The sequence below is a fragment of the Urocampus carinirostris genome, chromosome 4 (genome assembly GCF_059441175.1).
Source record: "Urocampus carinirostris isolate Australia breed hairy pipefish chromosome 4, RoL_Ucar_1.0, whole genome shotgun sequence".
Lineage (NCBI taxonomy): Eukaryota > Metazoa > Chordata > Actinopteri > Syngnathiformes > Syngnathidae > Urocampus > Urocampus carinirostris.
In genome coordinates this window covers 28,725,971-28,744,313 of record NC_142352.1, presented here as the reverse complement: position 1 = coordinate 28,744,313, position 18,343 = coordinate 28,725,971, and the positions used below count along the sequence as shown (strand labels likewise).

The following is an 18,343-nucleotide window of genomic DNA, read 5'->3' as shown; positions in this document are numbered from 1 at the left end:
AGATCAAATCTCAGAGAGGAAAGCATTCTACAGCACCGGGGCCTGAATGGAGAACGCTCTCGAACCTGCAGATCTCTCCTTGGCTCTTTGGATCACTAGCAGACCAGTGTTTGCTGAGCAAAGGCTGAGAGCAGATCTTTTTTTGTACAGTAATCCCTCGGTTATCGCGGTTAATGGGGACCAAAACCACCCGCGAAAAGTGAAAATCCCCGAAGTAGCAACGCCCCTTCAAAAATGCTTAAAAAAAAAAATATATATATATATATATATATATATATATATATATATATATATTTTTATTACTATTTTATTTTATTATTATTTTTTAGACCCGGTTAATGGGGACCAAAACCACCTGCGAAAAGTGAAAATCCGCGAAGTAGTGACGCCCCTTCAAAAATGCTTAAAAAACGGGATATATTATTATTTTATTTTTTAATTTTTTTTTTTTTAAATTTTGTACCCGCGAAGCTCTGAACCCGCGAACGTGGAACCTCGAAGTAGCGAGGTCCCACTGTATATATTTTTTAATTGGATGGCCAATTGACTTGAATCTTCTCTGCCCGAAATGTTCCTCTGTGGTGTGGGAAGCCTCTGTTGTATTTATTTTTTTGTATTCAATCTTTTTCTTTTTTTTTTCAAAAAGGAGTGAACCAGCGATAACTGAAGCACGAAAAAGTGAGGGGTCTCTCGACTGTATTTCTTCGTGCAGGTCTCCTCTTCAAGGTTAACAGCTTTTGGCACGATTGCTTTGGTGAATTAACGCCCCATATTCAAACATAGTTTGTGAATACTGTGATGTTTCTCAAAGCCAGCTCGGAATCTGATTGGCTAAACCGACAGCTTTCTTAAAAACTGATGTTACTGGGCATGGCCATAATGGCGGAAATGTGAATGATTTACACATGAAAGCATACATCTAGAAGCAGCCAAAGCAGTGAGAAGCAATGAAAGGAAGCTCACAGAAAATATTTAAAAATTTAATAAAAAATGATGGACAAAATATAATCAACAACATATGATTCAGACATTTTTCAGACCATCAGAGAAGGGCTTGCAAGGCTTGTGCCAAGGCGTGTCCATGTTTTTCTTTTAACCTACACTGTAAAGAGCTTTCAGTTGACTTTTTCTCCAGTGAGAAATAGTTGCTAATACTGACTAATGATATTGAAGGGTGCAGGTTCTAATGCATGTGCATGAAGTCCACGGACTGTTTATTTGCAAAAAATCTTCCAGTTAGACAAGCAGACGGTCAAGCGAATGCCCCAGGTGGGAAGACCTAGGCACATTCTACTGAAGTTGGCTTACTGCACACCTGAATGTAGTTGCGCTAAGTCAGAGAAAGTTCTTGATCATTTAAAGTGAGAGGTAGATAATAAATTGGACCAGTCAATCGCCGAACTGACAAACACAAAATAAATAAACACACAAACCATTCATTGTTTTAACATTTTCCCTCAAATGTTTTTGCACAAGTTAGCTAGTATCACAGCAGTTAAATAGTGTGCATCAATTTTGGAATGCAGACACACAGTGTTCATGCGAGAAAAACAAAAGATGAACAAAACTGCCATAACATTGAAATGCTCCGAACAAACTAATTTCACAAAGACTACCTGGACATGTTAACAAAAACATAATCCTTACCGTTAGAATAACTAAAAAATACAGTAGTGAGCAACTTACAGGTGCTGTACGGATTTTTTTATTTTTCTACTCACTGACACCATCTTATGACTTGTTTCATCATCGCAGCCTTTGTCAAAATCCTCATGTTGCATGTGCAAGTACATGCATTTCATAGATGCGCTAAAATAAATCATCTTTCTGGGGGTTTTGGGTTGGCATTTGGACTACACTCAAATAAGGTATTTGCTTACTTTCACAATTTCCATGGTACACTAAATAAAACTGCGGGTACGGGCATAAAGACACTCTACAACTCCATTACCTCTCACCCCATTCTGCGGCCCAAACAACTTTGCTAAAAGTAAGATAAAAGCACATAGGCGCAGTGGGGAAAAAAAACAAAGTTGTTTTTTTTAAACTCAGTTGGGCATTGTTAACATATACCTGATAGAAAAAATATTTTACTTTCAACCTTTCTTAGGGACACCTCAAACAACGCTCACCCCCTTTAAATTTGATCATTTTAACAAAATCGCTTGAGCAGTTGCAGGTTAGTCAATATGTCTTCTTATGTTAGGGCCATGTAGGATTATATTAACTGGACTGACAAGTCAATGTCTTGAACTCAACAGCACACTCCCTCCAAAAGTTTGTCCCTATAGTCCAAGGACTTCGTCAAAATTACTGAGAGTATTTTGACTTTCCGAACCAGCAGCTCAAATGAGCAAAACCAAGGCCATCCATAAGTTGATTGCCTTATTGCCTCAAGTCGAATGAGCAACGTCAAGAAAGGAAAACTTGTACATGTCATTTTTGAATCAGAAATGAGCATCCGTGCTTCCATATCATGGCACTTTGCTACAATTTTGCATGACCCAACTTGAGGGACTGACATCCAACTTGAACAGGTTCATAACCCATTCATCCTTCTGAGCTCCCTCCATGAACTCTGATAAGGATATCTGACCTGTGTGACAGAACAATAGGCATATACATTATTTGAATTAAGCAAATAGTCTTTAATTTATTTTGCAGACAATTATTCAACCTTCTCAAACATAATTATTGTTTACAAGTGTAACCCAGAAATACCAGATGGTCACAAAATAATTTTGAGACTTGATCAGTGTTAATATTGTTGTTTGGGTAAAAGTTCTATGTACAGAAATCCTTTGTTACATCACAGTTTACATTTGGTGGTTTCGCTGCTTTGTAGTGTTTTATCGTGCATCGTGTTCTGCATTGTGATTGGTATTACAGTTTGTTTTTCCCGCAGTTTACCCGTGCTTCATTGAATTTGGAAGATCCTTGTGAGGGGCGATGGGCGTGTTCATAGTCGCCACTGACACCGTCGCACTAGAGGCAAGATTGGGCCTAAAAAGTCCGACCCAACCTGGGCCTCGGTTATTAAAGCCCGACTCAGCCCCAGCCCGAGCACTTAATTAGAGGGACCAAGCCCAGAGAAAAAAAAAAAATTTGAGCTGAGGCTGGGATCGTTGACTTTTTTAAAAATACATTATCCACCCATCATTGTTCTTCCTTTTTTTGTGTCACCTGCTGGATTCAGTCTCCCTTCCGCGCAGCGCCAAACACACCCCCGAGCCCGCCGCAGAGCCCGCCGCCGAATTTCAGTTTGGGCTCGAGTTGGGCTTGGGATTTTACCTCTACCTCGCACCATCCACCTCTGTGCAGGACGTATAATTTTTGATTGAAGAAATAAAGGTGATTTTGCCTATCGCAGGACCTTTTTGGAACGCGCAACCCCCACAAAAAAACGGTAGATTGCGATTTACATAATAAGAACCCCACTTATTTGTGCAAGCCTATCGATGTTATTTTAACAAAATATCACCGCAAGTTAGACACCTATATTTTTAAATAATTTTTATACGACCCTGCATGGAGGTGGATGATGCGAGGGATGGAGTGGCGACTCTGGATGCACACATCGCCCCTCCCACGGATGTCCCCAACTGCGGCGTCTTCTATCGGGGTCTCACGCACTGTCGAAGACGATGGAGCAAAATTCCATGAAGCCCGGGTAAACGGCTGAAAAAACGGAATGTTAGCCAAACAAAATGCAGAACACAATGCACAATGAAAATCTGTGAAGAAGCGAAACCGCAAAAGGTAATGCGATGTAGCAATGGATTACTGTATTGGTCGATCACAGGAAGGTGTATTCAGTGCTTTGTATTTGTTTGGACGCTGCCATCTGGTAGTCAAATTCAACATGTCAGGATGAACTTCAACGTTTCTCACAGGACCAAAACATTGGAGACCTACAAATTTTGTACAGTATATGAGTTGTATAATTAATTTCAAGTATGTATTTGGAAATGAATATTAAATGTTTACTAAAGATTGTGATCACTGATAAGATCATAAATATGCCAAGCTTTAGAAATAAAGTGATTTAATATTCAAAAGACTAAGCTTCCACACTCTGGGCAGAGCCTTTCAACTTATCCGTAATTCTTGTAGTAATACAAGAAAAACAAGTTCAAACATACAGTAAAATACCTCCTAAATATTCTGCCAGTATTTTTTTCACTTAAACAAAATTACTTCTCAAGGTTTCTTCATTTTACTCATGTTGAGGTTTTCGAGTTTTTCCTTGCCCTCATGTAGGTTTTAGATCAGGGGAGGGTGTAATAATAGTCGGTGGTTTGCAATAATTTGTGGTATGCGCAGCCCTTTGAGATTCTTTGTGATTAAGGGCTATACAAATAAACATGCCTTGACTTGACTTTAGAAGAGAATAACATTATGTATTTATTATTTATGTATGTACTTATTTGTTGTGCATATAACTGTATAGGTACTTGGGGTACTAGTTAGTCCAAAAGACAACTATAGAACAATAGTGGTCTGGTCCAAAATTGTAAACATTATCAAAAATTAAAATTGTGCACACCATGTAGGAAATATTCTCTATTATATTTTATGATCATAAACGCCAGGACTCCATCGTATTTTTGCTTATAATAATCCTACAGTCGTAGAATAGCATAGCATAACAGTGCCGTGAAAAAGTATTTGCTCCTTCCTGAATTCTTTTTATTGCATATTCATTACTCACAATGGTTTTAGATCATAAAACCACTTGTTATATCAAACAGAGACAACCCAAGGAAAAACAAAACAGTTTTGAAATGTTGTTTCTATTTATTAGGGTATCAAAAAAACAAGGCCTGTCTGACCCTATGTGAAAGTTATAGCTCCCCCATTGTTTATTCTCAAAGTAACTGTGACTGACCATACCATATTTTGGGGTAATATTAGTGCAATGAAAAATGTGTGGGGCCTTCTCAAGGTTTCCCATTTTTCCAGATTCTGTTATTTTAAGTTTATCCTTGCCCTCAAGTTGGTTTGAGATCAGTGGATATTGCAATTGTGGTCTGTGCAGCCCTTTGAGACTTATTGTGATTAAGGGCTAAACAAATAAATGTGAATTTAAACTTTAATCAAATGACTCTGCGTCCCAATGCACCTCGGCAGTCTGCAAACAAAAAATGATCAAGTGTGATTTATTCCTTACCGTCGCTATTCAGGTCAACCTGTTGAAAGATTCTGTCACATACTTCTGATGGCGTCAAATCAATCTCAGTCGTCTGGAACTTGATTTTGTAGATAATCTGTATCATATGTGAAAGGGTTTACACACAACCATACTTGATGTAATTAGGTTTTATGATAAGAGCTGATTTAAATTAAAAACATGCCGAAATGTTTGTCCACATTTAAAAACAAACAGTGGGAGTGGGCGATACTGGGAAATTTTAAGTAAATACAATGTAGTATCGATCAATACTGATCAGATACTTTTTGCATTGGAAATGTCATGTTGATTGAATAATTGTGCCCCTCCTTGATGAGTTAGCTTAGAATTTTGAGAAACACTTCACAAATATTTTAGTCAGTTAAATAATTTTCAATGCAATCCTTAAAGGGAGAGTGTGTAGTATTTAGCGACTCCTAGTGGTAAAACAAAACTTAGCTTGTTTAAGAAAAACAATATTGGTTTAAATTACAAGCGAAAATACATAAACAGTCATATAAATGTTCATCTTTTAAAAATACTTGTTGGGTCACGGTTGCCATGGCACCCAATTGGCCCTGCCCGTGTTGCGCCAGCTGCAGCTCGTTGTGCAGATTGGCTTTCCTCCTATTTAAGTTCAGTGTTCTCACTCTCAGTTTGTCAGTCCGTCAATGAACCTCTGCCCCGCAAGACGTGGGTTCTGACTCTGTCCTGTTTCCTGTATGATATTGTTCCCGTTTATTTTTTCCTGTTTAATATCGGTTTCCCGTTTAGTTCCCATCTATTTTTGTCCTGTTTATTATTCTCTCCAGTTTTCGTTCCCGTCTAGTTTGTCCTGTTTAATTTCGATATCCTGTTTCAATATAAATCCTGTCTGTCCCGTCCTGTCTGGCATCGACCCCATCTGTCCAATATCTGCTCGGGCAATTGGTTTTGATCTCATCGGTCTCTGGCTTCCTGTCTTTCCACGCCAGACCGCTGCCTAACGTGCATGACTCCCCATCTCCCGTGAAATAAAAGCTTGTGTGAGAAACGTCACGCTTTTGGGCACCGATCCTGTTCTGGTGCATGACACGTTGCTTAAAAAATTTGATTTTTTTTTTTTACATAACATTAGCCTCAACTAGAGGGAGCTGACATTTTCCTGCTACATGTACACCAAAACCTCAAAAAGGCTTGGCAAAAAAATGAAAGAAACCTGGAATTTTGGTCACTTTGAGTCTCCGTAGTTTTTATTCTTTCTTGTACTTTTTAGCAAATGTTTTCTGTTGCAATACACAGTACAGCGACATCTAGTGGTGGAATACTGCACACTGCCCCTTTAACAGTATAAAAATGAAAAGAAACAGTTATATTACAACTGTTTCAGAACAAATGTTAAGAGAGTTAAACAAAAACAAATCAGCAATGTTACAAAATACAAATACTGTATAACTATGAAGATTATATAAACAATAATAAATAAAGTTAGCAGTGCAATTGAAATGCAAACACAATTGATCCAATTTGAAAGTCATAATGTATGTATAATTCACTAACAGCATTTTTGTTCCAGTTGAAACGGTAAAACAGTATAGTATCGATCTAATTCAAGTACACACTCAGTATAAATCATATAGATATATGGATTGATCCACCCACCATAAACAAACAGAGCTAGCTTGTTAAGTAAGTCAGTTTGCATGGTAGTGGGCTCACTGTGCTAATTTGATCAGGGCTTAGAAGCCCACTGGAAAGTCGTGCCAGATATAGCATGACCGAGCATAACTTCTTATCCAATCAAGTTAATCAGGCTGTATGTCACCTTACAGCCCTAAGCAGTCAAGGGCGGATCAATAATCACTTTCGAATGGATTAACACATTATGACATGAAATCATTCAATGGCTGAAATCACTCAGGCATATTTGTGTGCTACGAATTGTCTTACCCACCCGTATTATCCGTTTCACCTCTTGCCGGTCTAATTTTCCATTCCCATCCTTGTCGTACATTTTGAAAGACCACTTGAGCCGATTCTCAAGGTTTCCTCTTAAGATCAAGTGAAGCGCTGCAACATACTCAAGAAAATCAAGTGCATTGTCCTGTATGATCAAAATAAAAAAATAAACAAAATAAGGCGGGCGTCCTAAATAGGAATATTACAAAGAATCTCAGAAGATTTTACCTTATTCGTGTCAAACGAACGGAATATGTTTTCAATGAAGAAAGACTGCTCTGCAGAGGTACTGCGTACTCCAAAGATCCTTTTAAACTCATGTAAATGCAACACACCACTTGGACACTCCTTCATAAAAATAATGCATAGCTCCTGAATTTGTGCTAAATCCATTTCCTCAATGTGGCTTTCTTCTTGTTCCATGGTCTTGATTTCAGCTGTAAAAGTAAAAAAAAGAAATAAAATAGCCTATTAAAGTGACTAATGTGTCTTCAAGTCATAAAGGCAACAGTCAAACAGCATGTCAGGCTTTTCTCTGAGTAGATGCTGTGGCTGTAAGTTTTGCTCTTAAGAAGACAAGAGGATTAACCCACCTAACCTTTTATCGTTGCCTGACAATATGAAGGCTGGCAGTGGCGGGGTCTCAGGGGCTGCAAGGCCTTCTCTACTACCCTAAGAATTTCTTAATCATGTGGTGTTAACTATATTTTGGCCATCAATACTTATTAAATAATTCCAAATTGTCTGTCAGCGTCCTTTTGGCATTGGTCTGATGTTGCCTCAATATCTAGTACAGTTAAATACAACAAACAATTCCCTGGTTGTGCTGTTTACAGATGAGTGCTTACTTTTTTTACGCATTTAACCAATCGAATTTTAGCCATTAATTGTTGCTAGGCTGCCAACAGCTTTTAAACAAAGAAATACACTGTTATGTTGATCTAATAGCGAAAGGTTGGACAAATCCAAAGCGAGGAAGCGTTGTGCAAGCAGAAAAAGGTTTTCCCCACATTTTTCAGCCTTGAGGTTAGATCTTAATATCGACACTTTATACAGTCTTTTTTAACTTACATTTTGTTAAAAAGGACATAATTTTGGGTGTTTCGCGTGTTTTATGTTGTGCATCGGCAAACATATTGCTCGACAGCAAGAGAGCGGAGCCATCGCACACAGAGCAGGGCGTCCGGCGGGGACTGGAGTCAGCTTAAACCACTTCTTCACCCGAGTCCTCACAAATAAAACATTTTTCTTGGAAGAAACGGCTCATAGAGGTTGTTCGTACACGAACGACACACCACTAGTTAAACTAGAGTGAAAGCATAGCTGTAAATTCCACGGCACGCCATGCAATTTATTTATCTATTCCCAGACCCCTCAGGAAGGTAAAGTCCTAAAAGTGACTAAAAAGAAAACTATCAACTGGATATACATAAATATTAAATGTTGGGTACATTTTTTCTCATGGCCTAATTAGAGCTTGGAATTTGTCAAAAAGTGGTGCAAAATGTTTTTCAAAACATTCCAATGTTTTTGACAGCAGTTTCCCCAAAAATCTAGCACAATGCATATAAGTGAACTTAATTTGGAAGTGAACTTCAACAGTGATAACTCTTTGATTTATGAATATTTTTTACTTCTAACCACTCAAAACGTTGTTTGGTTACAGGCCTATCCATACATGTGTGAATTACCAGCAATCACCATCAGGCTTAAAGGAGCTCCAGTAAGACTGCAGTCCTACAGTCATTGGTTTGCAGGCAAAATCTTGTTCTTTTGTGTTTAAGCGTCAATGATGGTTCCCTTTTAGCTTTCCTATACGAAAATCTCATTTCCTTTAGAGAATTTTGGACAGTTCTGTCACACATATTGACTCCATCTCCTCTTTATTTGTCTTGCTGTGCATTTTCTGTTTTCCAGACATATGGCCTTTAGTTGTTTGTCTTGACGCCTACATGTCTTTCTTGGCCTACCAACACGCTTGACTTTGACAACCTTCCCTTGTTGTTTGTATTTGGTCCAAATCTTCGATACAGCTGACTGTGAACAGCCCACATCTTTGGCAACCATATGAGTAGAGTTACCTTCTGCAAGAAGTTTGACGATCCTGTCTTTGGTCTCAAAAGACATCTCTCTGGCTGTCACCTTGATTCTAGCCAATCTATTAGTCCAGGAGCCCTCCAAGGTGTGATAACTGCACTGTTTTTAACTGCTGACTGAAACTAACTGAAGACTTAATCTAAGCCAGGTGCCCAATTAAGGAAAGAGAAATTGGGTGTGTCCTTATTTTCTCCTCAAAATTCACTGATTCCATATTTCTTTCCTCAGAATTGAGTGTTTCGATATTTATTTCCCTGCACTCTCTATAGTAGTAGCATTTACTGACCATTGCAAATTTTCTTCTAAATTGCTTTTAGCGTTTCTGAATGCCAATATGTTTCACTTTGGAATGACCTTTCGATTTTTTAACATTAAAATATACATACTATGTACCTGCATGCCACGAGGGTTAAGCAAACAGCATTCACTGAGACAATCAAACACTGTACTACGATATAACAAATATAGGATGAACTTTTCAAATAAATGACAGATGACATAGATAAACACATTGATATAGACAGTAAATTTGATGTTTATGTTTTGTTTTTGTTTTATTTCACAAATTATTTACATGCAGACACGAATTATCATGTTAGACTGCTTGATGACAGCGTCTCCCAAAGACAAAGCACTGAATACATGTTGCTGTGATCAAGTAGAACTAACTCGTTGATCTAATGCGATCAATGTAATGAGCATCCCTGGTCTAGGACAGTGTTTCTCAACTGATCGGGACCCAAAAGTCGGTTCGCGGACACATTTTCAACGGGTCGCAAGCCTTTGCCTTGGTAAAAACAATGCTAAGATGAAGACAAGAAACATTGGATCAATTACACTCATTACAGTTGATGGTGATAATGCTCTGCTCAATCTCTTCTTCCTGTACAGTCAATTGGAACAATCAAAATTGTGTTTGAGAGGGACCACATCTCGTCTTATTGTGATTAAGTTGGTTTTATTTTATTTTTATGCCCATAACAATGGGTCCCAAGAAAATTAAAGTTGTTTTGGTTTTGTTGGTCTTTTCTTTTTCTTTTTCTTTAAATAAAAAAAGGTAAAATTATTTTTTACTATCCTTGCTTTGAAATTCACAATTCTTTCAGCTGATAAATTAGAGACTTGGAATTTTCCCTTGATTTGGGTTGCAGCTTGTCGTTAGTGTGGGAATGGTGGGTCCTGAAGTTAGACCAGTTGAGAAACAATGGTCTAGAGTTTAGACAATGCCAAACTGAGCCAGGTCGCTTAATTCCATGTCGCCAAAAGCCTCCCATGGGCAGATAACTGCAGCATCTGTAGAGCAAAGGGATGAAAAAAAATTGAATATTTAAAGCGTGTAACTAATAATCCAAACATGTTCCAGAATACACATTTACACTGCTTACCTCCAAGACCCTCCATTCCTGGAACATTGTCAATCCTTTTGAAAGAAAAAAAAAAAATGTTAAACATCAAAATGAAAATTATTTTGGGAATCTGAAGAATATAAATCTCACCCCATTTGGCCAGCTTTGGGAGCCTTGCTCTTGAACTGCCTGGTTTCCTTCTGTTTGAATTTAGGAGGAACAGGCTTGTTTCCTCTTTCCCCCATTGCTGCGTTCATCTTGGAAGGCTTTCATCACAAATGGAAAAAGGGAAAACCTTTTTTCACCAAATGTTCATACTGTGTTGTGACTGGGCTTGGGGAGTAACGACACACATTTTACGGCATTACGTAATTAGGATACAAAAAAATGTAATGGTATTCTGTTACAGTTAAAGGAAAAAAGACGTAATGAAGTTACAGGTACACTGAGTTCAAAAAAAGATTAATTTGCAGGATTTCAATTTAATTTAAAAGTATATTGACACATACGGTGTTGTGGAATGCTCTTCCCCCTGAGATCCGATCTGCAACCTCGGTGGAAATGTTTAAATCTAGGCTTAAAACTCACTTCTACTCTATAGCATACGAGTAACCCAATCTTATATGTAATAACTTGTGAAGCCCTTAGAGACTAATTGTGATTAAGGGCTATACAAATAAAAATGACTTGACTTGACTACATAATGCGCCGATAGACGAATAGTGTCCATCATAATTTTAATCAATGACATCAGAGAGACAGTGAGACAGGAGGGTTCACTCAATGGAGCACTCAATTTGTTAAATTGGTGCGAGCATGCAGTTTTGTGAGGATGCTTACATGTCTGTGCGTTGGACAGCACAGTCATGCACTAGTGATTCGTTCAGGAACATTTACTAAATTTGATCGATTGTCTTATTGTGTTTTGCATTTAATTGTTGTTCACTGTCTGTGATCTTAAAGTGAACTCAAACAGAGCATAGCTTGTCTGCCAAGTGAAAGAGAACATTTTATTTTTGCCTAATAAATTATACTATGTGGCTAAAATTTGACCCCTTTTTGTAAGACCACAAGCAAGTACCAGACCTTGTTTTTCTCCCATTATTTTTCAAGGTTACAATGTTCATTTATCATTAAGTTTTATTTACTTTATGTTTATTTTGTATTTTATTAGCATATTTGGTATTTGATTTCATCCAAAAGTAATTAAACATAAGCAAGTTACGTTACTGCAATATTATGATTTTTTAGATTATTTCAGATTTCTGATTACATTTTTCAACAGGTAACTAGTAACTGTATGGGATAACATTTTTAGAGTAACCCTCCAAACCCTGCTTGTGACTCATTCCATGATAAGATATTTTCAAATATACTATACTAATTTTACAGCATAAGAATATTTGAATGCTCTTTGTGTCAGCACTAAAGTCAAAGGTCAGTGATTTATTGTGTATTAGGGGCCAAATATTGCTTCTAACAAGATCACAGTAATCCATCTCGGGAAAACATGGATTAGGACGGAGATTATAATCTACCTATACACTAAAGCAGGGGTGTCAAACTCAATTTAGCTCAGAGACTACGTGGTTGAAAAAAATACTCTCAGAGAGGTCAAATTAGTAAATAATGGCAAAAAAGTATGCCTTCGTTGTAGTTCTGGGAATCTTTCGGAAGCTCACAATTACAGGAGTGTAAGATTCCATTAAAAAATGATTATTGATATGTTTTTTACTTGATATTTTGTAAAACAAATGTGAAATTCCACTACAGTTAATTTAACTCTGGGAAAACTGTGCAAACTGAAAAATCACACAATAGCACAAAAATCATAATTTGAGTGCAAATGATGACTTCAGTACCTGAAGACTAAAAGTCCTTTTTTGCTTGTTATTTATTTTTTAAGGGACAGTGTGTATTATTTGACCACTAGATATCACTGCATGGTGCAGTGCAACCAAAAAGAAGTGCTATAAAGCATAAGGAAAAATACTAACTACAGAGACTTAAAGTGACTTTTTCATACGCATGGTTTTTGAGGTTTTGGGTTCCCTTAGCAGCTTGATGGCGAACAACAAAATCTGCGGTGTGGCTCATGTTATGTGAAAAAACTAATTTCTCGACCTTTGACTATTTTTACAAAGAATGTTTGTATAATATTTCTTGTATTTTTGCTTTTTATTTGAATCATTTTTTAATGAATGATTAAAATATTTATCTGATTTTGGAAACTTCACTGTTAGTTTTCATGTCTATCATATAAAGCTTGCAAAGACACTATTTTTTAATTTTTGTGTTTTTAAATCCAAATTCTAATCTTTAATTTTTCAATCACTGGGAACAAAAAGTGTAGCTTTGTAGAAAGTTTTGTGACAGTTTTGTGCCAGTCATAATTTTTGTTTGTATCACAGCGGTTGTAGTTAAAAGTGTTGTTGTTGATCTGGAAACATTATTTTTCCACCGGCAGATGAATTTGCTGATTTTGTATATGAATTTATGTTATAATACTGCTTTTTAAGTCAAGTCATGTTTATTTGTATAGCCCTTAATCATACTGCTAAAATAATACTTGAGATAAGCAAAAAAAAAAAAAAAGATTTATATTAATAACTAAGTATATTTTGAGGTGCATTTCCTCACACACTGTCCCTTTAGTGTAAGTGAAGCCTACACACATTATGGATTCATTTATTACAGATTGGTTGGTTTATTTTGGTCATATTCTTAATGTTTTTTTTTTAATATTTTAATTTGTGTAGCATTTTTTCTTTAAAAGAAGGCTACTTGTGAACAGAATATTTTTTTCAGAGCCTTTTTGTTGAAACCCCGATTTGGCCTAACCTCACCCAAAAACCAGGTTCCAGAGGCCCCCCAAGTAAATTGAGTATTTCAATTATAGTATTTGAAAAATGTTACATTTGATGGGGGAAATGATAAAACTGTTATTTTTTTCAATGCAATAAACACTAAATTATTATCATACTGTGTCAGAAATACTTAGAGACATCACATTAAAAAATAACGCAACAATCTATCAAAATAAATGAATCATTGACTTACTTATTTTGTGGAGTGCTCGTTCTGAAAAATAAGAAAATATCTTCACAAAGTGTCAATAAAGTAGCTGCAAGACAAAGACTACTGTCTTTCTTCTTGCAGTCTCTCTATCGGTTACCCTGTCTTGTTATCATCTTGCCTTTATAGCCATGGTTTAAGGACGTCCTACTAAGGGTTTATCGACTAATTTAGTGGTCGTACAATTATAGAAACTTTCGGGTATTTTGAGCAAGGGGTTTAAATCATCATCTTCTGTAAGCCAATGTTCAGTCTTAAAGAGGTGCACAGGACACAGTTACAGCATCCTCTGACCTGAGGAAAACCAGAAACCCTGAGAAGGGGCCTCACATTGACAAAACATAGTCAACATCAACAATGAGCATACCGTAAATTCCTGACTACAGAGCGCACCTGAATAAAAGCTGCATGCTCAAATTAGTATAAATAAAAACATAACTCAATTTTGTCTTGGTACAAGCTGCAACAGATCAAAACCGCAGGTTAAAACAGACAAAAAATGAACTAACTCACTTCCATTTTTTACATTTTAAGCACGACGCCAACTGGTGGCGTATTTGACGTCAACACCTTTGGCTGCAGTACGCCAATGGCGCCGTCTCTAGCATGCTTGACGTTGTTTGCAGTTGCCCCGAGTTGTTTACATAACGTGTTTTTGTATTATGTGACCATTCAAGATGGCAATTACAAACACAAGCATATATTTACTCATGGTAGGGTTGTCGTGGCAGCACTTCCTATGGTGTGTCTTGGGCCAGTACAGCCTGGCAGCACATATCCCTGTTCAGGCCGGAAGTAAGATGCTGGGGATTGAACTCAGGACTTCTTACATGCAAAGCATGCACTCTACCACTAAGCTACATCCTCCGGCGGGTATTTACTACTGCACTTAGAGAAACTGCGAATGAGGGCTGTGTCGCATAAAACGTGAGCCCTATATTTCTAGACAACATTGCCAGGGCAACCATACAAAAGTGGCAGATTGAAACACAAACGTGGACATCGTCTTTATGTTGTGATTGGTGATATCGCGGTACCGGACCACCTAGCATTTGCTCAGTGGAAGGCCGTCAGGGCCTGCAAGGCCATCTTTGCTGGCCTAAAAAATATCTGAATCATGTGATGTTAATTATTTTTCACCATGTCCCGAATGAGAGGTTAAAGTTGGTCTCCTGATGAAGAACTGGGATAATTACATGCTCTGCGTCAGGAATCATTGTTTCCGACAGGGATGGTAAATGTTTTGCATTTATATAGCGCTTTTCAAGTCAATGAAGACCTCCCAAAGCGCTTTACAATGTGCTTCACACTTACCCATTCACACTCACACACACACCAATAGCGGCCGACCTGCTTCCCCCTGTAGCTGCCCCTCGGTGCCCAAGTACAAAACATGACTATATGACCATACCTTTCGCAAAACTAAAAGTACCATATAATTAAAGTGGAACAAAGGAAACAACGTCAACAAACAAGTGTGAACATATACAGTATGTCATCTTCCTTTACTGTAGGTGAGGCTCATGCGATCTCCACCCCATAGCGATTCTGTGTGTGGATCGTGAGGGCTTGTGCCTCTGCCGATTTCAGGGTGCATATGTTCTAGAACGCAACATGAGTTGAACACGTTCGCCCCGGGACTACAGCTTGCTCATTTTTCGCAAATACCCCCACTTGCAGAGACAGAGCGCTGGTTCTGGCGTACGCCCTATTAGTTAGCGTATTGGGTCTAAGTGGTGTATTCATGGAGTTTCGTGAGAGAAGCTTGTCGACAAAAGCAGTTCTCAGCAGCATTCTCAAGCCATCGGTTTGGAAGCGTTGAACATTCGCTTCTCACCCCTATGTTCTACGCAAATGTGAAGATAGGAGTTTTACCGGCAGAGGTGCTCGAGTTGCATAGCCTGTACAACTAATTTTGACAGCCTGTAGGAGCACTTCCTTACAATTCTAGCCCAAGCAATACCTGCCCATTTAACCGGAGCCCGTTGGCCGGCTTGGCTCTAACACTACTGGGTGCCAGACCAATTCGCCTCGGTTGGACCAACCAGGAACCGAATTTCCTGATGGCATAGTCCGATGGCATCGTTTTACCACCGTTTACACCCTGTTACCACTTCAAGTAGGAGGTGGATTCATAAGGGGAAATTTTATATATACAGTGGTTAGCGCATGTGCGGCACAGTTCATGTCCTGGGAACCTCTTGCGTGGGTTCAAATCCAGCTCCAGACTTCCTGTGCGGAGTTTGTATGTTCTCCCCGTGCTTGCGTGGGTTTCCTCCGGGCACTCCGGTTTCCTCCCACATTCCAAAAACATGCATTTCAGGTGAATTAGTCAGTCCAAATTGTCCCTAGGTGTGAATGAGCGAGTGAGTTGTCTGTCCCTGTGTGCCCTGCGATTGGCTGGCAACCAGTTCAGGGTGTCCCCTGCCCACTGCCCAATGATTGCTGGGATGGGCTCCAGCACCCCCGCGACCCTACTGAGGATAAGCGGTGTAGCTAATGAGATGAGATGAGATATATATATATATATATATATATATATATATATATATATAAACAGTGCATCCGGAAAGTATTCACAGCGCTTCACTTTTTCCACATTTTGTTATGTTACAGCCTCATTCCAAATTGTATTAATTTAATCTCTTATCTCAAAATTCTACACAAAATACTCCATTATGACAATGCGAAAAAGTTTTTTTTTAAACTTTTTTTGAATTTATTAAAATAGAAAACTAAGAAATCACATTTACATAAGTATTCACAGGCTTTGCTTGATGCTTTGTTGATCCACCTTTGGCAGCAAATACAGCCTCAAGTCTTTTTGAATATGATCCCACAAGTTTAGCACACCTATCTTTAGGCAGTTTTGCCCATTCTTCTTTGCAATAAGTCTCAAGCTCAATCAGGTTGGATGGGAGACGTTTGTGCACAGCCATTTTCAGATCTCTCCAGAGATGTTCGATCGGATTCAAGTCTGGACTCTGGCTGGGCCACTCCAGGACATTCACGGAGTGGTTCTGAAGCCAATCTTTTGAGATCTTGGCTGAGTGCTTTGGGTCGTTGTCCTGCTGAAAAATAACCTTCGCCCCAGCCTGAGGTCAAGAGCGCTCTGGAGCTGGTTTTCATCGAGGATATCTCTATATATTGCTGCATTCATTTTTCCTTCTATCCTGACTAGTCTGCCAGTTCCTGCTGCTGAAAAACATCCCCACATCATGATGCTGCCACCACCATGCTTCACTGTAGGGATGGTATTGGCCTGGTGATGAGTGGTGCCTGGTTTCCTCCAAACATGGCGCCTGGCATTCGCATCAAAGAGATCAATCTTTGTCTCATCAGACCAGAAAATTTTGTTTCTCATGGTCTGAGAGTCATTCAGGTGCTTTTTGGCAAATTCCAGACGGGCTTCCATGTTCCTTTTACTAAGGAGTGCTTTCGTCTGGCCACTCTACCATACAGGCCTTATTGGTGGATTGCTGCAGAGATGGTTGTCCTTCTGGAAGGCTCTCCTCTCTCCACAGAGGAACGCTGGAGCTCTGACAGAGTGACCATCGGGTTTTTTGGTCACCTCCCTGACTAAGGCCCTTCTTCCCCGATTGCTCAGTTTAGAAGGCCGGCCAGCTCTAGGAAGAGTCCTGGTGGTTCCGAATGTCTTCCATTTACGAATAATGGAGGTCACTGTGCTCATTGGGACCTTCAAAGCAGCAGAAATTTTTCTGTATTCTTCCCCAGATTTGTGCCTCAAGACAATCCTGTCTCGCAGGTCTACAGACAGTTCTTTTGACTTCATGCTTGGTGTTTGTGTTCTGACATGCACACTCAACTGTGGGACCTGTTATAGACAGGTGTGTGCCTTTCTAAATCATGTCCAATCAACTTAATTTACTGCAGGTGGACTCCAATTAAGCTGTAGAAAGATCTCAAGGGTGATCAGTGGAAAAAAAGATGCACCTGAGGCGTGTTCAGGAGAGTGAGTGATTGCTATCGCGAGCTATCGCTAGCTTCTGAACGGCCAGTGATTATTGAGCGCTCGCGTGCCCGAGTAATCACGGGAGAAAGACCGCTTACTTTGATTTCCAACATGGCGTCGACAGTGCAGAAGATGGAGGATCTCACCCTGACGAGTGCTGTTGGCGATGTAATATATCGTCTTACATTGCCTGGTAATGTTTGTGAACAATGCAAGACAGGTATGACCCTTCCACTGCGTTTAGGATAACCTTAACTGTGTCAATATGCGAACTGTCGCTCATATCAGCCAACTCGCTCAAAGCAAGCTGTAGAACGAAATCCATTGTACTGTCGTCGGCCATTTTGGATCAGTAAGGCAATCACAGTGAGCGATTACAAAACGTTCAGCAGTGCACGGCAAGCGATTATCAAGAGACTACATGTCTGATCACTCTCCTGAACACGCCTCTGAGCTCAATTTTGAGCTTCATGGCAAAGGCTGTGAATACTTATGTAAATGTGATTTCTTAGTTTTCTATTTTTAATAAATTCAAAAAAAGTTAAAAAAAAACTTTTTCACATTGTCATAATGGAGTATTTTGTGTAGAATTTTGAGACAAGAGATTAAATTAATACAATTTGGAATGAGGCTGTAACATAACAAAATGTGGAAAAAGTGAAGCGCTGTGAATACTTTCCGGATGCACTGTATATATATGTAACGGGTGTAATAATAACTTTTATTTTATTGAAATTCCTGCTA

The 18,343-nt window shown here is 38.8% G+C and overlaps 2 protein-coding genes across 4 annotated transcripts in view; both read right to left on the bottom strand.

The window, feature by feature from the left end:
* Positions 1-967: 967 nt before the first annotated feature.
* guca1g (guanylate cyclase activator 1g) lies at positions 968-9,306 on the bottom strand. The gene is made up of 5 exons (XM_088333220.1): positions 9,190-9,306; positions 7,337-7,545; positions 7,104-7,253; positions 5,171-5,267; positions 968-2,596 (listed from the first exon to the last, which is right to left on the bottom strand). The coding sequence occupies exons 1-5, from the start codon at positions 9,233-9,235 to the stop codon at positions 2,475-2,477; spliced, it is 624 nt and encodes a 207-aa protein (XP_088189346.1). The 5' UTR covers positions 9,236-9,306; the 3' UTR covers positions 968-2,474.
* Positions 9,307-9,733: 427 nt separating this feature from the next.
* LOC148367214 (retinal cone rhodopsin-sensitive cGMP 3',5'-cyclic phosphodiesterase subunit gamma-like) overlaps positions 9,734-18,343 on the bottom strand; it is a 25,959-nt gene continuing 17,349 nt past the window's right edge. The window contains exons 2-5 of one of the 3 annotated variants that reach the window (XM_088334040.1): positions 13,612-13,632; positions 10,702-10,817; positions 10,591-10,625; positions 9,734-10,498 (exon numbers count right to left, since the gene is read on the bottom strand). In XM_088334040.1, the coding sequence (XP_088190166.1) occupies positions 10,422-10,498; positions 10,591-10,625; positions 10,702-10,808 (219 nt within the window). In that variant the 5' untranslated portion in view covers positions 10,809-10,817; positions 13,612-13,632 and the 3' untranslated portion in view covers positions 9,734-10,421. Of the gene's footprint in view, positions 10,499-10,590; positions 10,626-10,701; positions 10,818-13,611; positions 13,735-18,343 lie in introns of those variants that run through there. The other 2 variants (XM_088334039.1, XM_088334038.1) reach the window with 2 other exon arrangements.